Genomic DNA, 26968 nt, shown 5'->3' on the forward strand with positions numbered 1-26968 from the left:
TCCAACCATAACTCTAAATCCTGCACCCGCTCAATAACAGGAGTTACATCTCAACCCAAACACATTTTAGACCCTGAATATAAACACACCAAAACCTCTGACCCTAAAGTGGAGCCTCTCCTCCAAAATATATACGTTAACTCTTTTTCCAAAACCCTTAAGACCCTGAAACCAACCAACATAAGCTCATTGTTGACTCTCTTAAATGTATGTAATATACTTGAACTAAGATTGGTTTTACATCCAGTGTGATCGAGTAACTGTGTCCCTAACGCGTATTGCGTATTATAGATTTCCGGTGGTAATTAATCGATTTAGAACCCCCTATTTGATCGTTTTTCAATAATACTTCTTTACGTTTAATTAAGCAAAAATGATGAATGCCGGATGTTATTTGAAATGAAGTTCACTGAGTTGTATGTTCTGCTTTTACTTGAGCAGTTCAAATGTACAACGCCCAGACACATAATTACATTTCCAGCATCTAACTGTTCTCTGTGGACACACACACACGCGCGCGCGCACACACACGTTGTAATTTCATTCAGATGCTCTGCTCCTATCTGTGTGTAAATGCCAGTTTGAAGTGTAGTGTCGCCATCTAGCGGCCATCAGGTGCAACTGCGGGACAGTTCACAATTACTGACTAAGATGTGGTTTAATCAAAGTGTACATCTTTTATGTCAGGTGATCAAATATGATTATTGTGTTGAGAATAATAAAATATTATTTTAAAAATGTATCTTTAAATAGATATATTATTTTCTATATATATATCTTTTTAAATATATTTTCTAAATACTAGATCTATGGTATTTTGTAAAATGTATGACGTATCCTCTATATCTTTGTTGTAGTACGTTGGTCTTTTACAGTGTATTTTAACTTATTCTGTTTATTTCATAGTGTTTTCTATACTGTGCATACCTTACAGATGTTTAGATATATATATATATATATACTTTTTTTGGAATCAATAAAGTACATATAATCTACTATTAATAGAACATTTAAAAAAGTAAACATGAATAAAGAGGAGACGGACGGTTGAAGCAGCTGGTGTATTCAACATTTATTATCTGTCATTTTAAAAACTGTTTGAGGACAATCAAAATATAAATACATCTCTCAGCCCCACACACACACACACACACACACACACGCACACACACGCACGCACACACGCCACTGATTATTTAGATGTTAAAAGGTGCTGAAACGTCCAGGATCACATTTCAGACGCTTTTTCAATAAACGAACATCATTAAAACAAAATGAAACCTTCCAGCAGACAGGAAGGGATTTATATCCAGGTTCTGGTTCAGCGTGATTCAGACTTTTATTATTCTACGGATCCTCTAAACTGTTGTAGTTAAAGGGCCACGAACATGTGAAACCACCAGTGCTGTCCTTCCATAATACAACATTTTTTACCCACAAATCTGTCTACGACTCTAAAAATAGACTCAAAGGGGCGAGTGAAAACATCTGGGTCTCATCTGGAGGCTCCACATGTGTGAGAGGAATAAAATGAGAAGATAAACCCCACATTTAGCCGCCTCCCTGTCATTAGAAAAGCTTCAACATCTGAATAAAACACTTTTTTAAACAGTGCAAGAAACTGTGAAACAACCAGGAAGTGGAGGAAGTACTCAGAGACTTTACTGAAGCAAAAGCACCAAAGAATGAATCTCAAAATACTCCATTACAAGTAAACGCCTTTACATGTTTGCTTATGTATTAGCAGTGTTGTAAAGTAACTAAGTATTTACTAAAGTACTGTTCTTAAGTTTGATTTTGAGGTACTTCTATTGTATTGTATACATAGTTTAAACTTCTCCACTACATTTTGAACTATATAAGACAACATTAGTTACAGCTTTATATTATTAAGACAACATTAACTAATGAATATGGATGTTCAAAAAGATCTTTATTGTTCTCATGCCTGTGCTGCAGAACCTCTTTCCACCCTCTGTCTGAAACCAGAGCTGCTCTGATTGGTTAGCTGGTCGGCTCTGTTGTGATTGGTCAACACCATAGAGATGTCCCGCCCCTTAGCTTATCACAATGTGTGGTAGCGCGAGCCAACATTGTTGCATCAAGTAGCATTTTAGTGTGTGTGTGTGTGTGTGTGTGTGTGTGTGTGTGTGTGTGTGTGTGTGTGTGTGTGTGTGTGTGTGTGTGTGTGTGTGTGTGTGTGTGTGTGTGTGTGTATTGTTGCATCAAGTAGCATTTTACTGTTAACTGTTCATTATTAAAGTTTCTTTCTTTCTTCAAGGTATCTAAAATAATAAAGTAAAGTACAATATTCTCTTTTTGTAATATATTGGATGATTTCACATTCTTACCTCAAACTGTTCCCTATTTTATTTGTAGAGATGCATTAAGTTTAAATCATAATGCTATATCTTAATAGGATGTTAAATGCATTATGTACCCTTTTAAATGTAGTTTAGAAACAGTTTAAAGTGGCATTAAATTGTACTTAAATGCAGTACTAAAGTAAATGTACTCCGTTACTTTCCACCACTGGTTTTAACCCTTTAATGTCCCCAAATCCCACATCCCAAATATAATCATTAAACAGCAAACTGTTGTCCATTAATCCAAAGAAACAACAAAAAGAAAGCAGCAGAAAAGAAGATGCCCTTTTCCCTCAAAAAACAATGCAAAATAAAAATATATGTAAGTGTTTTTTTAACACAGAAAACACTCAATCGGGTGAGATTCACTCAGTGTTTCTGAGGCAGCAGTGATGTGTCTGTACAATATTTACACATTGAACAAACTTTGACTTCTAAATTATACATTTCCTCGATCATGTTGTGAGACAAAGTCAGAAAAATGACCGAATTTCCGGAAAAGAGAGCCTGGCTTTGCATTTCTATCCATTTAAAGAGGCAAATTATTTCATTTGTAAGAGTGTTCTTGTCTTTTTGGTTTCTACTCCAACATGATTACCTGCTTTAATGTTCAAAATACACTTTTATTTTCTCATAATGTCCGTCTTTATACACCTGTGTTCACTTCCTCTCTGAAACGCTCTGTTTAAGGTGCTGTTTACACGAGAACGCAAACGGTTGTATCCGCTACTTTCTCTTTCGTACAGCCCGTTCGTTCACACGAGGCCGTAACGGAAACGCGGAAACGGACCCCGCAAACGATAACGGGTCCCAAGGAGGATAGATCTGCAAACAGAACGCTCTGGGGGGGCAAACGGCTCCCTGTGTACGCCCTATACGATCATTTCCTGATAACGATGAAGCCATAGCTCCGCCTCTCCCCACCTCTGCTGCTCACTGCTGTAGCATGGTCGGTAGCTACTGACCATGCTACAGATGCTAGTGCAAAATCTACAGCTCCTCTACCTCAACCCTCAGCAACAAGTGGACATGGAGAATGACATGAACTACATGTTGCTAAATCCACCGCGGGGCATAAACAGAAGGGCAACGATGGCAACCACGCTCGGGGGTCTTCTTCGCTACTTTTGGTGTATTTTGTGGCGAAAGTACAGCGCCACTTACAGGCCTATGTACTACTCCCGCGCGGTCTCGTGTGAACGGAAGACTTTTTGATATCGTATTCGGTTCGTTTGCATTTCGTATGCGTTTGCCTGTAAATGGGGTCTCAGGCTAAGAATAAACACTGCTTTAATTGGCTTGAACGAAGTTCAAATTGAGCCAAGATGGAGATATTTTATGGAAGCGGTATTTTATAAGCCAGGATTTGACTTATGAAGGGTTTCTGTGTGAGACAGCCCCACAAAAAACTAGTCCTTTTTTTGAACTACTAGTCTACTTTCCAGCTTAGTGAACCTATTCATGACAACGTTTTATGATAGAAATGTATAGCAGGGTCTCCAGCTCATAGACACTGCCGGATGCTAACCTGCATGTTGACCAATTTGTACAATTGGCATTAATTAGCATATGCCGACATTAGTTAATCAAATTCTTGGCCGATTTGGACGGTTTATAAGTGGTTTTTGAGGATATTTAATCAATTTCTGACATTTCCAGGATCCAAAATGGCTGTTTTGTGTCCCGTAAAACTTTTAAATCGACTCAAAGTCCATCAAAATGAGTCTACAGTATGAATATAGCCACTTTCTGACCAACCTACCTACCTACTTACTGTCACAAGTAACTACAGTTGTCAACAAATCTGTTAAATCTGCCATTTCTGTTCTTGAACATGTCCGAACTGGATTCAACATCCTCAATAACCTCCAAAACCACTCCTAAATGTTCCAAATTGGCCAATAATGTGTGTGTATTGATGCTAATTAATACAACTTGTGCTAATTGTGCACATTTACCAACAAATGCAAGTTAGTATCCGGCAGTTTCTATGTGCTGGAGACCCCACGATACATTTTTAACATACAACATTTCTGTGATCACAAACTGCAAACAGACTATTATGGGACTTCCTTCACTACCACTTCTTAAACACTGACTCCATTCACACTGCAGGACGTCTGATTATATCGAGTCATTTTCAAATAAAATCTCTTTATTTTAAAGCCACTGTGTGTAGGATTTAGAAAAATGGATGAATCCAAAAAACACTATGAGAGACAAATAATACAGTTCATGTCACAGTGGAGAGTTGGCACTGAAACAGGTGGAAGTTCATAAAATGTGACGTTATTATCGGATGGAAAGCGACTGACTTCGAGTTCCCGGCTAAATAAATCCATATGTTCTATTTGTTTTTGACTATTTGCACCTGTTTTGACGGCTGTAAACTCAAGTCATTCAGATTCTCACGATGAAAAAACCAAATCCTACACAGAGTGGGTTTTAATTCAAGCTTGAGGTCAGAAATCTGCCTTTAAAGCGGCTTCTTGAGCTGAAAATCAGAGGAAATCAGATGGTTTTTGAGGGATCTTTTGTACAGAAAGTCTTTAAAGGAACACGTCACCCAACAAGGGAAAATAATAATGTGGTTTTTGTTGAAAATAAGAAAAATACAAAACGAATCCCTACATTTTCCCCAATACATTCAGATCTTATCGAGAAAAAATGATTATGTGTCGTGTTAGACTTTCTGTGATTCTGGATAAAATACATTGTTTCTTCCATTAAGGTTTCCGCTGTTACATGGAGGAAGTAACTGATAAGATCACTAATCATTTGGGGTTTTTTATCCGCAGTTTAAGTGTCGTCATTTAGCTGAACATCAAAGAAAATCTGCTGGTTTTGAGGGATTTCTGTACAGAAAGTCTTTAAAGAATTACGTCACCCAACACGTTTCCTTATCAACTTCTCACAACTTGTAATACGTGTCGAGGAAGACGTCACTGATGAGAAAACTAATCATTGAGAGGTGATGTATTTAGTTTATCTTCCTTAAAGTGTCGTTATTTAGCTGAAAATCAGAGAAAATCAGCTGCTTTTCAAGTATTTTTGATTTTTTAAAGGAACATTTCACCCCAAAAGTGTCTAATCAACATCTCACAACTTGTAAGAGATGGTCGTCGCCTTTAACTTCGCTTTAAATTGAGGAATAGTTTGATAGGAGTGAGGGATAGGAACATGAATAATTTGGGGTGACGTATTTCTTTGACGTTATTTTGTTGAAAATCAAAGAAAATCTGCTGGTTTTGAGGGATTTTTTGTACAGAAAGTCTTTAAAGGATCACATCACACGACATTTTTTAATATCAACTTCAACTTGTAATAGATGGTCGTTCTTCACTTTCAACTTCCTCACATTAAAGGATACATTTTCTTTAACGTGTACAAGAGTTTGAAAGGAGTGACTGATAGGAAAAGGAATAACTTTGAGGTGACGTATTTCGTTTTTCTGCCGTAAAGTGTCGTTATTCAGCTGGTATTGAAGTCCTTTTGGTCTTTAAAGGAACAGTTCACCCTAAAAAAGGTCTAATCAACTTCACACAACTTGTTATATATGGTGGTTCTTCTCAAGTTAAATGGAGAAAAGAGTTACTGATATGAAAATGAATAATTTTGGGGTGACGTATTCCTTCCCAAAAAGCCTCCCTCTCATCCTCACCCCTTTGGATCCTCTAACGAATGTGAATCAGGACGTTAAAGAAGAAAGTGAAGTTCCCGTCCTCCGTGAAGAAGAAGAAGAAAAAGAAGCTTCCTCTCTTGAGTTCAATCACAAAAACAAACCTCTTACATTTTAACCGGAGAGCAAAATCCCCCCAACAAGTTCCTCTTCAGTGCTTTTTCCAGAACGAAAAGAGAGACAGAGGAATCGAAAACGTGTCGGATTTAAAACCTCTCTGTCTCCCTCTGTCCTTTCTTTCCTGTCTGTTTTTCTTTCACCGCGGAGGCCAGCAGGGGGCGCTGTTAGGAGGCTTTCCCCAACTCTATCTTCTTCTGGATGACTCGAGCTGAGTGGTAGATGAGCGAATCGATCAATCCGGCAACTGCAGAAACACGAGAGGAAAGGAAAGAGGAAAGGAAAGAGGACACACAAGAGGAAAGGAAAGAGGAAACACGAGAGGAAAGACAAGAGGAAAGACGAGAGGAAACACGAGAGGAAACACGAGAGGAAAGGAAAGAGGAAACACGAGAGGAAAGGAAAGAGGAAACACAAGAGGAAACACGAGAGGAAACACGAGAGGAAAGGAAAGAGGAAACACGAGAGGAAACACGAGAGGAAAGGAAAGAGGAAACACGAGAGGAAACACGAGAGGAAACACGAGAGGAAACACGAGAGGAAAGGAAAGAGGAAACACGAGAGGAAACACGAGAGGAAAGGAAAGAGGAAACACGAGAGGAAACACGAGAGGAAAGGAAAGAGGAAACACGAGAGGAAACACGAGAGGAAACACGAGAGGAAACACGAGAGGAAACACGAGAGGAAAGGAAAGAGGAAACACGAGAGGAAAGGAAAGAGGAAACACGAGAGGAAACACAAGAGGAAACACGAGAGGAAAGGAAAGAGGAAACACGAGAGGAAACACGAGAGGAAACACGAGAGGAAACACGAGAGGAAACACGAGAGGAAAGGAAAGAGGAAACACAAGAGGAAACACGAGAGGAAAGGAAAGAGGAAAGGAAAGAGGAAACACAAGAGGAAACACGAGAGGAAACACGAGAGGACACACAAGAGGAAAGGAAAGAGGAAACACGAGAGGAAACACGAGAGGAAACACGAGAGGAAACACAAGAGGAAAGGAAAGAGGAAACACGAGAGGAAACACAAGAGGAAAGGAAAGAGGAAACACGAGAGGAAACACAAGAGGAAAGGAAAGAGGAAACACAAGAGGACACACAAGAGGAAAGGAAAGAGGAAACACAAGAGGACACACAAGAGGAAAGGAAAGAGGACACACGAGAGGAAAGGAAAGAGGAAACACAAGAGGACACACAAGAGGAAAGGAAAGAGGACACACGAGAGGACACACAAGAGGACACACAAGAGGAAAGGAAAGAGGAAACACAAGAGGACACACAAGAGGAAAGGAAAGAGGACACACGAGAGGACACACAAGAGGAAAGGAAAGAGGACACACAAGAGGAAAGGAAAGAGGACACACGAGAGGAAACACAAGAGGAAAGGAAAGAGGACACACAAGAGGAAAGGAAAGAGGACACACGAGAGGACACACAAGAGGAAAGGAAAGAGGAAACACAAGAGGACACACGAGAGGAAAGGAAAGAGGACACACGAGAGGACACACAAGAGGAAAGGAAAGAGGAAACACAAGAGGACACACAAGAGGAAACACGAGAGGACACACAAGAGGAAAGGAAAGAGGACACACAAGAGGAAAGGAAAGAGGAAAGAGAACATCAGGTTTTATTATCCACTTCATTTTTATGCATTTGAAGCTGCTGTGTGTGTTAGGGACTGACCTGTAAATACTCCTCCAATGATGGCACACACTCCTGTTAAAAAGTGTGTGAACGATCTGAAAAGAGAGAGAAAAAGAGAGAGAGAAAAAGAGAGAGAGAAAAAGAGAGAGAGAAAAAGAGAGGACATATTGTTTTAACAAGAACACTTATTTTACTGACATGAACATTTACATTGACTTCTTGAATCATGGTATTGTCTTTAAAGAGTCCTCTCCTGCTGGTGTTCAGGTGTATATCAGTATGTAGTGTCTCTACTTTAAAGAGTCCTCTCCTGCTGATGTTCAGGTGTATATCAGTATGTAGCGTCTCTACTTTAAAGAGTCCTCTCCTGCTGATGTTCAGGTGTATATCAGTATGTAGTGTCTCTACTTTAAAGAGTCCTCTCCTGCTGATGTTCAGGTGTTTATCAGTATGTAGTGTCTCTACTTTAAAGAGTCCTCTCCTGCTGATGTCCAGGTGTATATCAGTGTGTAGTGTCTCTACTTTAAAGAGTCCTCTCCTGCTGATGTTCAGGTGTATATCAGTGTGTAGTGTCTCTACTTTAAAGAGTCCTCTCCTGCTGATGTTCAGGTGTATATCAGTGTGTAGTGTCTCTACTTTAAAGAGTCCTCTCCTGCTGATGTTCAGGTGTATATCAGTATGTAGTGTCTCTACTTTAAAGAGTCCTCTCCTGCTGATGTTCAGGTGTATATCAGTATGTAGTGTCTCTACTTTAAAGAGTCCTCTCCTGCTGATGTTCAGGTGTATATCAGTGTGTAGTGTCTCTACTTTAAAGAGTCCTCTCCTGCTGATGTTCAGGTGTATATCAGTGTGTAGTGTCTCTACTTTAAAGAGTCCTCTCCTGCTGATGTTCAGGTGTATATCAGTATGTGGTTTCTCTACTTTAAAGAGTCCTCTCCTGCTGATGATCAGGTGTATATCAGTATGTAGTGTCTCTACTTTAAAGAGTCCTCTCCTGCTGATGTTCAGGTGTAGATCAGTATGTAGTGTCTCTACTTTAAAGAGTCCTCTCCTGCTGATGTTCAGGTGTATATCAGTATGTAGTGTCTCTACTTTAAAGAGTCCTCTCCTGCTGATGTTCAGGTGTATATCAGTATGTAGTGTCTCTACTTTAAAGAGTCCTCTCCTGCTGATGTTCAGGTGTATATCAGTATGTAGTGTCTCTACTTTAAAGAGTCCTCTCCTGCTGATGTTCAGGTGTATATCAGTATGTAGTGTCTCTACTTTAAAGAGTCCTCTCCTGCTGATGTTCAGGTGTATATCAGTATGTAGTGTCTCTACTTTAAAGAGTCCTCTCCTGCTGATGTTGAGGTGTATATCAGTATGTAGTGTCTCTACTTTAAAGAGTCATCTCCTGCTGATGTTCAGGTGTATATCAGTATGTAGTGTCTCTACTTTAAAGAGTCCTCTCCTGCTGATGTTCAGGTGTATATCAGTGTGTAGTGTCTCTACTTTAAAGAGTCCTCTCCTGCTGATGTTCAGGTGTATATCAGTATGTAGTGTATCTACTTTAAAGAGTCCTCTCCTGCTGATGTTCAGGTGTATATCAGTATGTAGTGTCTCTACTTTAAAGAGTCCTCTCCTGCTGATGTTCAGGTGTATATCAGTATGTAGTGTCTCTACTTTAAAGAGTCCTCTCCTGCTGATGTTCAGGTGTATATCAGTGTGTAGTGTCTCTACTTTAAAGAGTCCTCTCCTGCTGATGTTCAGGTGTATATCAGTGTGTAGTGTCTCTACTTTAAAGAGTCCTCTCCTGCTGATGTTCAGGTGTATATCAGTATGTAGTGTCTCTACTTTAAAGAGTCCTCTCCTGCTGATGTTCAGGTGTATATCAGTATGTAGTGTATCTACTTTAAAGAGTCCTCTCCTGCTGATGTTCAGGTGTATATCAGTATGTAGTGTCTCTACTTTAAAGAGTCCTCTCCTGCTGATGTTCAGGTGTATATCAGTATGTAGTGTCTCTACTTTAAAGAGTCCTCTCCTGCTGATGTTCAGGTGTATATCAGTATGTGGTTTCTCTACTTTAAAGAGTCCTCTCCTGCTGATGATCAGGTGTATATCAGTATGTAGTGTCTCTACTTTAAAGAGTCCTCTCCTGCTGATGTTCAGGTGTATATCAGTATGTAGTGTCTCTACTTTAAAGAGTCCTCTCCTGCTGATGTTCAGGTGTATATCAGTATGTAGTGTCTCTACTTTAAAGAGTCCTCTCCTGCTGATGTTCAGGTGTATATCAGTATGTAGTGTCTCTACTTTAAAGAGTCCTCTCCTGCTGATGTTCAGGTGTATATCAGTATGTAGTGTCTCTACTTTAAAGAGTCCTCTCCTGCTGATGTTGAGGTGTATATCAGTATGTAGTGTCTCTACTTTAAAGAGTCATCTCCTGCTGATGTTCAGGTGTATATCAGTATGTAGTGTCTCTACTTTAAAGAGTCCTCTCCTGCTGATGTTCAGGTGTATATCAGTGTGTAGTGTCTCTACTTTAAAGAGTCCTCTCCTGCTGATGTTCAGGTGTATATCAGTATGTAGTGTCTCTACTTTAAAGAGTCCTCTCCTGCTGATGTTCAGGTGTATATCAGTATGTAGTGTCTCTACTTTAAAGAGTCCTCTCCTGCTGATGTTCAGGTGTATATCAGTGTGTAGTGTCTCTACTTTAAAGAGTCCTCTCCTGCTGATGTTCAGGTGTATATCAGTGTGTAGTGTCTCTACTTTAAAGAGTCCTCTCCTGCTGATGTTCAGGTGTATATCAGTATGTAGTGTCTCTACTTTAAAGAGTCCTCTCCTGCTGATGTTCAGGTGTATATCAGTATGTAGTGTCTCTACTTTAAAGAGTCCTCTCCTGCTGATGTTCAGGTGTATATCAGTATGTAGTGTCTCTACTTTAAAGAGTCCTCTCCTGCTGATGTTCAGGTGTATATCAGTATGTAGTGTCTCTACTTTAAAGAGTCCTCTCCTGCTGATGGTCAGGTGTATATCAGTATGTAGTGTCTCTACTTTAAAGAGTCCTCTCCTGCTGATGTTCAGGTGTATATCAGTATGTAGTGTCTCTTCTTTAAAGAGTCCTCTCCTGCTGATGTTCAGGTGTATATCAGTATGTAGTGTCTCTACTTTAAAGAGTCCTCTCCTGCTGATGTTCAGGTGTATATCAGTATGTAGTGTCTCTTCTTTAAAGAGTCCTCTCCTGTTGATGTTCAGGTGTATATCAGTATGTAGTGTCTCTACTTTAAAGAGTTCTCCAAATCTGAGTACTTCTACTTTTACTCAAGTACCAAATCTGAGTACTTCTACTTTTACTCAAGTACCAAATCTGAGTACTTCTACTTTTACTCAAGTACAAGATCTGAGTACTTCTACTTTTACTCAAGTACAAGTTCTGAGTACTTCTACTTTTACTCAAGTACAAGATCTGAGTACTTCTACTTTTACTCAGGTACAAGATCTGAGTACTTCTACTTTTACTCAAGTACAAGATCTGAGTACTTCTACTCAAGTACAATATCTGAGTACTTCTACTCAAGTACAAGATCTGAGTGCTTCTACTTTTACTCAAGTATAAGATCTGAGTACTTCTACTTTTACTCAAGTACAAGATCTGAGTGCTTCTACTTTTACTCAAGTACAAGATCTGAGTACTTCTACTTTTACTCAAGTACAAGATCTGAGTACTTCTACTCAAGTACAATATCTGAGTGCTTCTACTTTTACTCAAGTATAAGATCTGAGTACTTCTACTTTTACTCAAGTACAAGATCGGAGTACTTCTACTTTTACTCAAGTACAAGATCTGAGTACTTCTACTTTTACTCAAGTACAAGATCTGAGTACTTCTACTCAAGTACAAGATCTGAGTACTTCTACTTTTACTCAAGTACAAGATCTGAGTACTTCTACTTTTACTCAAGTACAAGATCTGAGTACTTCTACTTTTACTCAAGTACAAGATCTGAGTACTTCTACTTTTACTCAAGTACAAGATCTGAGTACTTCTACTTTTACTCAAATACAAGATCTGAGTACTTCTACTTTTACTCAAGTACAAGATCTGAGTACTTCTACTTTTACTCAAGTACAAGATCTGAGTACTTCTACTTTTACTCAAATACAAGATCTGAGTACTTCTACTTTTACTCAAGTACAAGATCTGAGTACTTCTACTTTTACTCAAGTACAAGATCTGAGTACTTCTACTCAAGTACAAGATCTGAGTGCTTCTACTTTGACTAAAGTACAAGATCTGAGTACTTCTACTCAAGTACAAGATCTGAGTGCTTCTACTTTGACTCAAGTACCAGATCTGAGTACTTCTACTTTTACTCAAGTACCAGATCTGAGTACTTCTACTTTTACCCAACACACTGACAATAGAGGACTATATTCTATTTCTCCTACCTGTGTTTCTCTGTGAACTTAACCATCATAGGTGACAGTTCGTATAAAACAAAGACGCCCGGCAGCCCCTGGTCTCCGATCAGCCCGTTGGCCACCTTCTCGTGCCTGGTGACGGAGAACTGGTTTGTTTTTACCACCTGCAGGAGAACAAAAAGACAACACAACACTATTACAGCAAGGGGAGACGGATAGCAGGTTATAAATACTTTTGTAATATATTTTGTATTGACATTTGGCAGCAAACAACTACACAGTGTTTTTTAGAGACATAGTAATTGTACATGTTAAGTTTGTCGGTCCGAAATGTGTACGAACAATACGAGCATTAGGGAGCGATCGGGACTTCACAGTCAAATCAAACGTTTGTAAAAATGAAATCTGGACTATGAGGTTTTACGAAATCAGTCCACTTTCTCCAAAACAAATAGTTCCAGTTTGTGATTGACAGACGATGTGATCCTCTCCATTTTTTAAATGTCTTAACTTATAAATTGTTGCCTCATACAGCTTTAAATTAAACATTAGATTCAATTGAGTACAACAACAAACAATGATGGTGGAAAACCATCATTTTAAGTCTCATTTTAATGATAAATAACGGTTTAAAGATAATTTCACAAACAGAAAAAAGGATACACTAATCACGTTTTAGTTTATAGCACCAACATTATTTAAATATAAATAATGGATGAATGTTTTTTCGTTTTAAATGATGAATTCAAGTCCACCGGTCTAGCTGCCTGGTTTGAATAAAAAGAGGATATTATATACGGAAAGAAAGTCAAATGAACTCACCTCTCCGTCAGTTTTTACGTAGATGGTAGGGACGATTTTCACAAAATACTGGTACATCATTGATGCTGTGGGGAGAGGAAAGGGAAGGATTGTTAAAATATGAATGCAGACACACACAACACAAGGGAGAGCAGTAGGTTGTAAATATATGTTGAAGGCATCAAAAGCGAACAGAGTGAGGTCAAATGTCAGGGGAAGGGAAGTTTGGGGTCCCGACCACGGATAACAGGTAGAAGATGGATGGACATACTTTTAGATCAAAAAATATTTCTTCCAAACTGGAGATGGCTTAAAATAGATTTTTTAATTGGTTTATTTATTAACCCGTACCACTGGATGACAAACACGCTTCACTCTTGATCATAACTACTAAATATTGGTACATTTATAGAGTCTTAATGCAATAAATGCAAGCTTGTTTACATATAGAATTGTGTGAAATATCAAAATGTTCTGAGAAAAAGTCAAAATTCATAGTAAGTCGAAATTCTGTAAAAACGTAGAAATTCTGAGAAAGTCAAAATTCTGAAAAATTCAAACATATTGTACAAATCGAAAGATTCTGTAAAAAGACGACATTATGAGAAAAAGTCCAAATTCATAGAATATCGAAATTCTGAGAAAAAGTAGAAATTCGATAAATTCGGAAAAGTCTAAGAGGAAAACCTGCAAACTGCAATAACCTGTACAACAAATCGCTGGCGTGTAAAGTGTCTCCTTTTCTATAACCCAGAACTATTTGCACAATTATAATATATATTCAATCCAATGCCATTATCTATAGTATGTTTCTGTAGATATACATAAAGTATAGTATCTATGGCACAATGGTTAAAAACCTCACTAGCAGCAGTACTAAAATGAACCACCGGTGGCGCTGTTTATTTTCTCCTCCACATTATCCCTCTCTCTCTTCTCTATCCGGTAATGGAGGTTTGCTAAAAGACATTTAAACCCCGCAGCATCAAACCCTCGACCGTCCTGCCGTCAAGATCCAGACAAACAAACACATTTCACACTCATAGTCCAAGGTAAGGTGGATTCACGGAGATATTTAGTGATAAAACACGCGTGTTTAACTGTCAAGGCCACAGGAGACGTTAGCATGTCGGGTAGCATGCTAAGCTAACACAACACACTGTGGGGATTAAAAGTGAACTTTACAAAATAAACAATATCACATTGTATTTTATCAAATGTTTACGGACTGCAGTGAACAATGTGTTGGTTGTTTTTAATGCTAAATGTTAAAAACAGGTGCTGGCTAACATTAGCTCTAGCTAATGCAATAACAGTGATTACCTAACCAATCATTAACCTGAGTTAGAACAACTGATTAATGTCTGGGTTTAAGACACAGCTAGCAGCTAGTAGGGTTTTCTGTTTAAGTATCAACCAGTGTCCAATATGTACTTCATAATGTACTCATAGCAAGCTAGATGGAAAGGTCAAGTAACTAAGTACAGTGACACTACTATATTTCAGAAGCCAATACTAGTTACCTTTAGGGTTAGTATTATTGTTTTATAACTAATACATAAACTATGACATTTAATGATAGGTTAAAATATCCAGCAGCAGTACATAAAGTTATTCAAATTGGCTCCACCTTTACCAGTTGTGATAAAAACACAATATATATATATATATGATTTTGAGATGGGCCATTACACAGAATGAGTACTTTCACTTTTAGTACTTTAAGTATATTTTGATGACAACACTTTTGTACTTAAGTGAGATTTTGAATGCAGGACTTTTACTTTTTAAATGTAGTATTGCTACAAATCTGAGTATTTCTTCCACCTCATCTTCATCAACATCTTGCTGCCAGTTTTTCAAAGCTGCATACTTGGATCTTTAACTGGTTTTATTAAACAGTTTCCTGTGTCAGTGCTGCAACCAACGTTTACTTTCTTTATGGAGTATTTTCTAGAACAATTGTTTAGTCTTAAACTGTAAATCGTGAAAACTGTCCAAGTTGATGACTTTAAATGTCAGATCAGAACCCAGATATTACAACAACAAAACAGAGAACTCCGACTCATTCTCTGCTGGTTTGCCGCTTAAAGAGAACGCTGCGTAAAGGCTAATTTAGTCGGGGAAAGTATCTCATATTCATGTGGCTCTGTTAGAGGAGCCCGAGACTTCAGTTTTTCATCACCATATCTAAACTGTAGCTGCTGAGCACATGACGATAAAGCCGTGAATCAATTGGATATCAACCCGTCTCTCTTCCCCCTCCAGATGCCGGTGGCTGTCGGTTCGTACGGACAGACGCAGCCCAACTGCTTCGATCGGGTGAAAATGGGCTTCATGATGGGCTTCGCCGTGGGAATGGCTGCTGGAGCCATGTTCGGCACTTTCTCCTGTCTCAGGTAACGCTGCGCTCACTTTACGCCCACAAGATGTTACACTAACGCTATAACTGCACCTGGGGGACATATCTACAATGTGGACTTTGTTTAATCCCAGCTGTTGTGGTCAGTACTTTAAAGATGTCCAAAGTGTCCCTTAAAACTGGCTAATTAGACAAATGAAAAATCCTTAACCAAAAGTATAATTATAATAGTCTAACTCTGCACTCAAAAGATTATATAAAAAAACCTATAATGGCACCCGGGTAGAAACACTAACTGCACCTGGGTAAACTCTAGACTTCATTTAATCCCAGCTGTTGTGGTCCAATACTTTAAAGATGTCCAAAGTGTCCCTTAGAACTGGCTAATTAGACAAATGAAAAATCCTCAAAAGTATAATTGCATTTCTAACGAATGGTCGGCCCTGTCTCCGGTAACTCTGCGCCCAACATATGTTATACAAAGCACTAGAACTAACTGGGTAGGAACACATTGTAACATGTTCTCAACTGTCTTCTCAATAAAGAATTGTAAAAAAACATTTTGAGGCTGAAAAACGATGTTAAAAAAAATCTGAATGCGTCTTGTGTGCCTCCAGGATTGGGATGCGTGGCAGGGAGCTGATGGGAGGCGTGGGAAAGACCATGATGCAAAGCGGCGGGACGTTCGGCACCTTCATGTCCATCGGGATGGGAATACGCTGCTGAGAGGAGGAGGAGGAGCCACCTCCACCACTCTGTTATACAGCTATGGGACTTTTCAGATAACAACGCTCTCTCTCTACGACAGTCCAGTTTTTGTCAATAAAAGTTCCGATTCGTCAAACGATGTGTTCTGATGCTCTTAATTTACCGACATCAAACGGCACGTTTCATTTTGAAGGATATTTTCTAAGCTGCATGATTTTGGAACGAGTTATTATGAATGATATTGTAATATTAGAAGGAAGGGGGATTTCAAATGAGCATCTGTACGAAATCATATTTTGTATCACGCCACAACCTGACAGAGGTGTAAAGTAACTAAGTACATTTACTCAAGTACCATTTTGAGATACTTGTACTTTACTTGAGTATTTCCATTTGATGCTACTGTGTACTTCTCCTCCACTACATGTATTTAGTTACTTTAGTTACTTCACAGATCAGGATGAATGATGTGAAATATAACCAAGTGTTGAATCAGACTTTAGTTCCACCTGGAGTGAATCCACCAGCTACCCTGCAGTCTACAAAGTACTTCAGACTAGCTGCACCTCCACCAGCTACCCTGCAGTCTACAAAGTACTTCAGACTAGCTGCTCCTTCACCAGCTACCCTGCAGTCTACAAAGTACTTCAGACTAGCTGCACCTCCACCAGCTACCCTGCAGTCTACAAAGTACTTCAGACTAGCTGCAGCTTCACCAGCTACCCTGCAGTCTACAAAGTACTTCAGACTAGCTGCACCTTCACCAGCTACCCTGCAGTCTACAAAGTACTTCAGACTAGCTGCACCTTCACCAGCTACCCTGCAGTCTACAAAGTACTTCAGACTAGCTGCACCTTCACCAGCTACCCTGCAGTCTACAAAGTACTTCAGACTAGCTGCACCTTCACCAGCTACCCTGCAGTCTACAAAGTACTTCAGACTAGCTGCACCTTCACCAGCTACCCTGCAGTCTACAAAGTACTTCAGACTAGCTGCACCTTCACCAGCTACCCTGCAGTCTACAAAGTACTTCAGACTAGCTGCACCTTCACCAGCTACCCTGCAGTCTACAAAGTACTTCAGACTAGCTGCACCTTCACCAGCTTTGAGAACACTTTCATGATCAATCATTATAAAACATATCATATATATTATTCTGAAATGGACCAATCTGCACAACGACTACTTTTACTGTCTTTCACTATATTTAGATGAGAATACTTTCTACTTTCCCTTGAGGAACATTTTGAATGCAGGACTTTTATTGTAACAGAGTATTCCTACACTCTGGTACTTCTACTTTTACTCAAGTACAATATCTGAGTACTTCTACTTTTACTCAAGCACAAGATCCGAGTACTTCTACTTTTACTCAAGCACAAGATCTGAGTACTTCTACTTTTACTCAAGTACAAGATCTGAGTACTTCTACTTTTACTCAAGTACAAGATCTGAGTACTTTTACTTTTACTCAAGTACCAGACCTGAGTACTTCTACTTTCACTCAAGTACAAGATCTGAGTACTTCTACTTTTACTCAAGTACAATATCTGAGTACTTCTACTTTTACTTAAGCACAAGATCTGAGTACTTCTACTTTTACTCAAGTACATGACCCGAGTACTTCTACTTTTACTCAAGTACAATATCTGAGTACTTCTACTTTGACTCAAGATCTGAGTACTTCTACTTAAGCACAAGATCTGAGTACTTCTACTTTTACTCAAGTACAAGATCTGAGTACTTCTACTTTTACTTAAGCACAAGATCTGAGTACCTCTACTTTTACTCAAGTACAAGATCTGAGTACTTCTACTTTTACTCAGGTACACGATTTGAGTACTTCTACTTTTACTCAAGTACATGACCTGAGTACTTCTACTTTGACTCAAGATCTGAGTACTTCTACTTAAGCACAAGATCTGAGTACTTCTACTTTCACTCAAGTACAAGATCTGAGTACTTCTACTTTTACTCAAGTACAAGATCTGAGTACTTCTACTTTTACTTAAGCACAAGATCTGAGTACTTCTACTTTTACTCAAGTACATGACCTGAGTACTTCTACTTTTACTTAAGCACAAGATCTGAGTACTTCTACTTTTACTCAAGTACAAGATCTGAGTACTTCTACTTTGACTCAAGATCTGAGTACTTCTACTTTTACTCAGGTACACGATTTGAGTACTTCTACTTTTACTCAAGTACATGACCTGAGTACTTCTACTTTGACTCAAGATCTGAGTACTTCTACTTAAGCACAAGATCTGAGTACTTCTACTTTTACTTAAGTACAAGATCTGAGTACTTCTACTTTTACTTAAGCACAAGATCCGAGTACTTCTACTTTTACTTAAGCACAAGATCTGAGTACTTCTACTTTTACTCAAGTACAAGATCTGAGTACTTCTACTTAAGCACAAGATCTGAGTACTTCTACTTTTACTTAAGTACAAGATCTGAGTACTTCTACTTTTACTTAAGCACAAGATCCGAGTACTTCTACTTTTACTTAAGCACAAGATCTGAGTACTTCTACTTTTACTTAAGCACAAGATCTGAGTACTTCTACTTTTACTCAAGTACAAGATCTGAGTACTTCTACTTTTACTCAGGTACACGATTTGAGTACTTCTACTTTTACTCAAGTACATGACCTGAGTACTTCTACTTTGACTCAAGATCTGAGTACTTCTACTTAAGCACAAGATCTGAGTACTTCTACTTTTACTTAAGTACAAGATCTGAGTACTTCTACTTTTACTTAAGCACAAGATCCGAGTACTTCTACTTTTACTTAAGCACAAGATCTGAGTACTTCTACTTTTACTCAAGTACAAGATCTGAGTACTTCTACTTTTACTCAGGTACACGATTTGAGTACTTCTCTCACCTCTGAAACCCGGTTATAATTGCACCTGATTAGATTAGATAGTGGCGTAGTCCAGATGAAATGGTCCGATTTGGTGCAAAATGATGCATAAACAGTGTTACACGTTCCCCTATTTGTTGGACACACATCCTTTACTCAAGTAGAAGTACAGATACTCGTGTTTAGAAATACTCTGGTGAAAGTAGAAGTACTGACTAAACTTCTTTACTCAAGTGAAAGTAAAGAGGCTTTGGGTAAAAAGCCTGAGTAAAAAGCCCCAGTAAAAAGTACTCATAGCTAGCAGCTGCTTTAAAGAGTACCTGACCTCCCTTTATATCAATAGAACAATGATGTCATTGTTAGCTAATGAATGTTTCCATGGTGACCAACGGCAACATGACAACGTTTCCATTGGTCCCTCTTCTTCAGAGAAGACCTGGGGCCTCATTTATAAAGGAATATACGCTCAAAAAATGGCGTACGCCAGTTTCTACGCAATGTTTGCGATTTATAAAATACTAACTTGACGAGAAAATGTGCGGTCCTCCACGCAAACTCTCACGGAGCGTCCACACTACAGCTCCAAAAATAGCTTGGAGCTGGGCGTGTCTGGAGCTTGGGGATTTTATTCAAGCAACACGGCCAACAACCAATCACATGAATCTCCCGCCCCCGACATACAAAGCAAAAACCCCCGGGGATTTTATGAGAGCAATATATATATATATATATATATAAACTCCCCAAACAGGCGAAAACCTACCAGTTTCCCCCACTGTCTCTGCCACCTCCCTCCATGCTGGTTCCTCCGGTTTGTATCCCGGGAGGTGAAGAGGGTCTGGTCATACAAAACCGGGTGATTCGCTACGGCGATAGTTAGTTTCTCCTCCAACTTTTTTTGAAATATAGAAATGAACGGCGGGATATCTCTCCCAGCTTAGACGCGGTTTGATTGGCTACGGCTTCAGCTGTCAGATTTTGGGAAACGGGATTTGATTGAACGGGATTTGATTGGCTGGCGCTGGCTACTCCGGCGTCCAGGCGACCAGAAGTTGAACAATGTTCAACTTCTGGTCGCCTGGGACGCCTGAGACGCCTCGCTCTGCTACCCACAATTCAGTTCGGCGAAAAAGCGCGGCTACGTGACGTCACCCCGTTGAAAGTGAATGGGCAGATTGGAGCAGCTTGGAGCTTTCGACGCTGTCGTGTAGACGGGCCGTAACCCATGCGTACGCACGAAGCACAACAACGGGAGAGACGAGAAACGATCGATTGTGATTTATAAAGGGAAACCGGCGTAGGAAGTGCCGTACGCACTTTCCTCGCCGGTACGCAATGTTTGGTGAATCGGAAAATGTCGGAACATTTCTGTACCTATTTTTTGGATTTCTACCACGTAAGCAACCTTCCCACGTGAGTCCTACGCACGGCGTTATACATGAGGCCCCCGGTGCAAACACACTGCCTGAGGAGTGTTTTCGTCATGAACCTTTTTCGGACCACTTATTTATTTATGTTGGTGACGATCCGACCTCCATGCTGCTGCTCTGTTCAAACTGCATCCACCAAACAATATGATTTATCTCCACCTGCCCAAAATAACCAAAATCTGACACGGTGAGAGATCTTTTTGAGCTGTTCTGTCCTCATGTCCTGCTCTTCTCCATGCAGTCAGTCAGGATGAATGAATGAATGGGCGTTTCTTTGACTACTTATAGGCAAATATGGGCGTTACGTGAAGCCCGCAAAAGCTGCACCGCATTTCGAGTTCATTTGCCCTACGTAAGCAACCTTCCCACGTGAATTATACGCAAGGCCCCAGGAAGTGATGGATACACGGATCGTGTTCAAATCAATACGCACGCAATGACTCTAAATAATAATGATCACGCACCAACACACATTCAGACTAAAGGAACCAGCTGTTTGGGAAATGAGAGAAGTAGAAAGTACAGGTATTTGAGTTCAACATGAGAGAAGTAGAAAGTACAGGTATTTGAGTTCAACATGAGAGAAGTAGAAAGTACAGGTATTTGAGTTCCAACATGAGAGAAGTAGAAAGTACAGGTATTTGTGTTCAACATGAGAGAAGTAGAAAGTACAGGTATTTGGGTTCAACATGTGAGAAGTAGAAAGTACAGGTATTTGAGTTCAACATGTAAGAAGTAGAAAGTACAGGTATTTGAGTTCAACATGTAAGAAGTAGAAAGTACAGGTATTTGTGTTCAACATGTAAGAAGTAGAAAGTACAGGTATTTGAGTTCAACATGTAAGAAGTAGAAAGTACAGGTATTTGTGTTCAACATGTAAGAAGTAGAAAGTACAGGTATTTGAGTTCAACATGAGAGAAGTAGAAAGTACAGGTATTTGGGTTCAACATGTAAGAAGTAGAAAGTACAGGTATTTGAGTTCAACATGTGAGAAGTAGAAAGTACAGGTATTTGTGTTCAACATGAGAGAAGTAGAAAGTACAGGTATTTGAGTTCAACATGTGAGAAGTAGAAAGTACAGGTATTTGTGTTCAGCATGTGAGAAGTAGAAAGTACAGGTATTTGGGTTCAACATTTAAGAAGTAGAAAGTACAGGTATTTGTGTTCAACATGTGAGAAGTAGAAAGTACAGGTATTTGTGTTCAACATGTAAGAAGTAGAAAGTACAGGTATTTGTGTTCAACATGTGAGAAGTAGAAAGTACAGGTATTTGTGTTCAACATGTAAGAAGTAGAAAGTACAGGTATTTGTGTTCAACATGTGAGAAGTAGAAAGTACAGGTATTTGTGTTCAACATGTAAGAAGTAGAAAGTACAGGTATTTGAGTTCAACATGTGAGAAGTAGAAAGTACAGGTATTTGTGTTCAACATGTAAGAAGTAGAAAGTACAGGTATTTGAGTTCAACATGTGAGAAGTAGAAAGTACAGGTATTTGAGTTCAACATGTGAGAAGTAGAAAGTACAGGTATTTGAGTTCAACATGTGAGAAGTAGAAAGTACAGGTATTTGAGTTCAACATGTGAGAAGTAGAAAGTACAGGTATTTGAGTTCAACATGTGAGAAGTAGAAAGTACAGGTATTTGAGTTCAACATGTGAGAAGTAGAAAGTACAGGTATTTGAGTTCAACATGTAAGAAGTAGAAAGTACAGGTATTTGAGTTCAACATGTGAGAAGTAGAAAGTACAGGTATTTGTGTTCAACATGTAAGAAGTAGAAAGTACAGGTATTTGTGTTCAACATGTAAGAAGTAGAAAGTACAGGTATTTGAGTTCAACATGTGAGAAGTAGAAAGTACAGGTATTTGTGTTCAACATGAGAGAAGTAGAAAGTACAGGTATTTGAGTTCAACATGAGAGAAGTAGAAAGTACAGGTATTTGAGTTCAACATGTGAGAAGTAGAAAGTACAGGTATTTGAGTTCAACATGTGAGAAGTAGAAAGTACAGGTATTTGAGTTCAACATGTAAGAAGTAGAAAGTACAGGTATTTGAGTTCAACATGTAAGAAGTAGAAAGTACAGGTATTTGAGTTCAACATGTAAGAAGTAGAAAGTACAGGTATTTGAGTTCAACATGTAAGAAGTAGAAAGTACAGGTATTTGAGTTCAACATGTAAGAAGTAGAAAGTACAGGTATTTGTGTTCAACATGTAAGAAGTAGAAAGTACAGTTGTTTGTGTTCAACATGTAAGAAGTAGAAAGTACAGGTATTTGAGTTCAACATGTGAGAAGTAGAAAGTACAGGTATTTGAGTTCAACATGTGAGAAGTAGAAAGTACAGGTATTTGAGTTCAACATGTAAGAAGTAGAAAGTACAGGTATTTGAGTTCAACATGTGAGAAGTAGAAAGTACAGGTATTTGTGTTCAACATGTAAGAAGTAGAAAGTACAGGTATTTGTGTTCAACATGTAAGAAGTAGAAAGTACAGGTATTTGAGTTCAACATGTGAGAAGTAGAAAGTACAGGTATTTGAGTTCAACATGTGAGAAGTAGAAAGTACAGGTATTTGAGTTCAACATGTAAGAAGTAGAAAGTACAGGTATTTGTGTTCAACATGTAAGAAGTAGAAAGTACAGGTATTTGTGTTCAACATGTAAGAAGTAGAAAGTACAGGTATTTGAGTTCAACATGTAAGAAGTAGAAAGTACAGGTATTTGAGTTCAACATGTGAGAAGTAGAAAGTACAGGTATTTGAGTTCAACATGTAAGAAGTAGAAAGTACAGGTATTTGAGTTCAACATGTAAGAAGTCAAAGTAAAAAGTCGTCAGGAAAATAAGTAGTGGAGTAAAGTACTGATACCAGAAAAATGTACTTAAGTACAGTAACGAAGTATTTGTACTCCACTGCTTCCCACCTCTGGTTGTTCCTGTTACCATTATATTGAAACAGTTAAATGTGAAGTGTCTGACCTTGAGGTGCGTTGACGTCCGTGTCGTCCAGAGGGTTCACGATGCCGGGGTAATCTTTCCCGAACGAGAGGTGTTTTATCAGGTGGGTCATGTTTATCTGCAGGAAGGAAGAGAGGAATTATTAACAGCAACAATCAGGTCTTTTATATACAGTGGAGGAATGAATAACAATAAAGCTTTATTTATACAGCACTTGCCATACAACACATGCAGCTCCAAGTGCTTTACGAAATGACACATCACAAGTTAAAAACAAACAACAACAAATTCCCCTCAGATTATTTGTTGAGAACTGTGAAAGGTACATGCAGCAAAATATAACATTTTAACAAATAATGGTTTCTCTCGGACAGATAAGACACAAGACAACTGAGTCGATGCAACAATAAACCCCCTCAACAAAGTGAACATGTAGGAACAACAGAAATACAAATAAAAAGATAATAGTAATAAAAATGGCATAATTCTAATAAAGGTGAAACAATTAAAATATTTAAAAAACAACGTAAAAATAAATATTGCTATTGAAACGTGTAACATCTTTTCAGACCTATAAAATAATATAAAAGTAGGTAAATAATAAAGACTAAAAGAACATTTAAGTTGGTGTTTAAACATAAGTATTTGATCCCCTGCAGATTTAGTTAGTTTGCCCACTTACAAAGAAATTTTTTCCTTTTGATATTCTCTCTCTCTCATTAGTCGAATAAACCTGACATTAAAATGACCGACTGTTCATTTATTTGGAAGTGGGTACACTTACAAAATCGGCAAGGGATCAAACGTATTCCCTCCACTGAATAGTGTTACTATCTACCATTTAAATGATTACAATCTGTCAAATAAAGTTCTGAGTCACAATGTATTCAAACTTCCAAACCAAATGATAATAATTAACATAAGAAAAGTATTTTTTTCAATATATATTTAAACCGTTAAGTAATTTTTCGTGCAAAAATGGCATGAAGAAAATGTTTAAGTAATAAAATCCTGTTTTTATATCATAAAAATGAATATGTGGACTTTAGGACTGACAAAGGAAGAAGCTAAAGACATCGTGTTGAACTTTTGAGAGACTGAAAATTACACTATTTTCTTACATTTATTAAAAAAACACTTAATAGGTTTATCTAAAAAATCGTTAGTTGCTGTTCTGCATTTCCTTTAAACAAAGTCACTTACGTTGTCTAAGCCGAAACTCTGCAGGTCGTGAACTGCAAACACAAAGAAAACAACACTCCGTTAGAAGCGAAGGAGAAGAAGGAAAAACCCTTAATCGACCCACAGAGAGGAAGTGTACATTCTGCTTTTGACCCATCCTAATGTTAGGAGCATTATGTACGGCGCCCGGGAAATGTGTTAATTACAAATACTTTAAATACACATTCAGCACAGAAGAGGGAGTTATTGATCAGTGTGTGAGAGATGCAGCTCCTCAGAGTGATTAGTTTAAAGATAAAAGACACAGAGAGGTTAGTTAGCACTGCATCTGAGGCTCTGACCTTTGACCTCCCTGAAATCTCCTCATTTGTGATTATAAACATCAGGAGGTATTTAGTCACCACCGCTAAGCTAAAGGCGGCTAATGTTGGGCTATAAAGGAACTACAGCACGGTCACATGACTTCACGTCACCACCGCTAAGCTAAAGGTGGCTAATGTTGGGCTATAAAGGAACTACGGCACGGTCACATGACTTCACGTCACCACCGCTAAGCTAAAGGAGGCTAATGTTGGGCTATAAAGGAACTACGGCACGGTCACATGACTTCACGTCACCACCGCTAAGCTAAAGGAGGCTAATGTTGGGCTATAAAGGAACTACGGCACGGTCACATGACTTCACGTCACCACCGCTAAGCTAAAGGGGGCTAATGTTGGGCTATAAAGGAACTACAGCACGGTCACATGACTTCACGTCACCATCGCAAAGCTAAAGGTGGCTAATGTTGGGCTATAAAGGAACTACGGCACGGTCACATGACTTCACGTCACCACCGCTAAGCTAAAGGAGGCTAATGTTGGGCTATAAAGGAACTACAGCACGGTCACATGACTTCACGTCTCCACCGCTAAGCTAAAGGAGGCTAATGTTGGGCTATAAAGGAACTACGGCACGGTCACATGACTTCACGTCACCACCGCTAAGCTAAAGGAGGCTAATGTTGGGCGTGATGACATAACATAGCGTAAAAATGCATGTAAAATTGGTCTTTAAATGTAATTAAAATGTATTTAGTAGACTGAAATATGACTTCCTTTAAGCTGTAGGTCCCCTGTTATTGTTTATTTAGAAAAAGTTGTATCCAAATTGCAATTTATTCTATATAGTATTAAGTTATTAAGTATCTTCCACTTAAATGTACAAAATGATTGTCTCATTGCAAACATTCACCACATTTACACAAACAGGTTCCTGCGAGGGACAAGGAGGACTTGACAGGTATTTATACGATTATTTATTTTTTAAACTCCAAGTAAAGAAGGACTTACTTTCCACAGCGTGCACTGCAGAAAGAAGAGAGAAGAGTCACTGTAATGATGCAGGTATACAACAAACCACGGCACTGTGTGTGAGGATGCACAACACTGAGAACAATCTTATATATGCTCCATTTATATTTCTAGAAATGATCCTGAAAGCTTTTAAAACGTCTGTGCTCGTGATTTAATCTCTACTCGAGCATAAGGGTTGATCTAAAAGCTGGAGATGTTCAGTCACCTCCTCAGAGTGAGTCTCGTCTCTTGTTTCTGCCGCTGAATGTTTAAAGATAACAACAAACAAAAGTCATCTTCACCCACAGAACCATTTGTCAACGTTCACCACATAGTTCTTTGAACTCTCTTGCCCCTTTCACACCAACGCGGTTCCCGTTCTAGCTCCTCTTGTGCTCTTCTGGTTCGGAACCGGTTCTTCCTTTCAGCCCCCGTTTTGTTCACACCGCCCAGAGCCCGACTGGAGCTGCCGCTGCTGCGTCATGGCGTCACCGTTTACGTCGCTGATTTTCTCCCCAACGGCGTCGGGTCGATGATCGTGTTGCTTTTAATCATCCGAAGCCAGATTAAATTAAATAACTACTTCTCAACCCTTGTACTTTTCTCCAGAGTGCCGTGGTTCATTGCTTATTCATGTGTTTCAGCGGCATTTACCGACCGCTGCAGTGCTGCCCGCTGTTTGGCATCTCAACGCTGTTACGAAAGTTTCTCTGGTATAAAATGGGCGATGTTACCATAGCAACCGAAGCTAAACTGACTATCTTCACTACTTATTGCTATCCTATTGTGGCATAAGCCGTTTTCTACAGGCACATTTTACCGGCCTATTTTTCATTATGATTCTACTTGTGATAGTCGGACACGACAACCTGTGCAGCCCATGTATCGATTCCATCCGATAGCTGCTATAATACAAAACTAAACGTCTGTCTCTCTCCACAATGATCAATAACAGCGAACGGATGGTCAAAGTCAGGTACAAATAAACAGATTCACACGAAGCCTGGTTAGTGTTGCCTGACTTTATAAAGTGTGGTTTTTTTATAAGTGTGTGGTTGCGTTCTAGTCCCTTTGCTCAGCGCTACTGCTTGTTACAACTTTCATTTGCCGTACTCGCCATAAACTGAT

The 26968-nt window shown here is 39.0% G+C and overlaps 3 protein-coding genes across 4 annotated transcripts in view; 2 read left to right on the top strand and 1 right to left on the bottom strand.

The window, feature by feature from the left end:
- Positions 1–1047: 1047 nt before the first annotated feature.
- The window catches only part of ergic3 (ERGIC and golgi 3), a 44974-nt gene continuing 19053 nt past the window's right edge, over positions 1048–26968 (bottom strand). The window contains exons 8-14 of one of the 2 annotated variants that reach the window (XM_034083089.2): positions 25838–25852; positions 24528–24559; positions 23346–23442; positions 13026–13090; positions 12231–12367; positions 7845–7900; positions 1048–6409 (exon numbers count right to left, since the gene is read on the bottom strand). In XM_034083089.2, the coding sequence (XP_033938980.1) occupies positions 6330–6409; positions 7845–7900; positions 12231–12367; positions 13026–13090; positions 23346–23442; positions 24528–24559; positions 25838–25852 (482 nt within the window). In that variant the 3' untranslated portion in view covers positions 1048–6329. The remainder of the gene's footprint in view (positions 6410–7844; positions 7901–12230; positions 12368–13025; positions 13091–23345; positions 23443–24527; positions 24560–25837; positions 25853–26968) is intronic. The other variant, XM_034083090.2, reaches the window with a different exon arrangement.
- LOC139433923 (probable inactive protein kinase DDB_G0270444) lies at positions 7222–7818 on the top strand (the record flags this gene model as incomplete). The annotated part of the gene is made up of 1 exon (XM_071203334.1): positions 7222–7818. A coding segment is annotated over one exon (597 nt), but the record flags the coding sequence as incomplete, so codon positions are not given.
- romo1 (reactive oxygen species modulator 1) lies at positions 13922–16210 on the top strand. Its single transcript, XM_034083091.2, has 3 exons — positions 13922–14056; positions 15273–15403; positions 15984–16210. Exons 2-3 carry the CDS (start codon positions 15273–15275, stop codon positions 16090–16092), a joined length of 240 nt encoding a protein of 79 aa, XP_033938982.1. The 5' UTR covers positions 13922–14056; the 3' UTR covers positions 16093–16210.

This window comes from Pseudochaenichthys georgianus, chromosome 5 (assembly GCF_902827115.2).
Source record: "Pseudochaenichthys georgianus chromosome 5, fPseGeo1.2, whole genome shotgun sequence".
Classification (NCBI taxonomy): Eukaryota; Metazoa; Chordata; class Actinopteri; order Perciformes; family Channichthyidae; genus Pseudochaenichthys; species Pseudochaenichthys georgianus.

Excerpts from the sequence above, each read along its gene's own strand:
- romo1 (XM_034083091.2), top strand. The coding sequence starts at position 15,273 with ATGCCGGTGGCTGTCGGTTCGTACGGACAGACGCAGCCCAACTGCTTC. Across the intron at positions 15,404-15,983 it reads GGCACTTTCTCCTGTCTCAG|GATTGGGATGCGTGGCAGGG; the intron begins GTAACGCTGCGC and ends GTGTGCCTCCAG.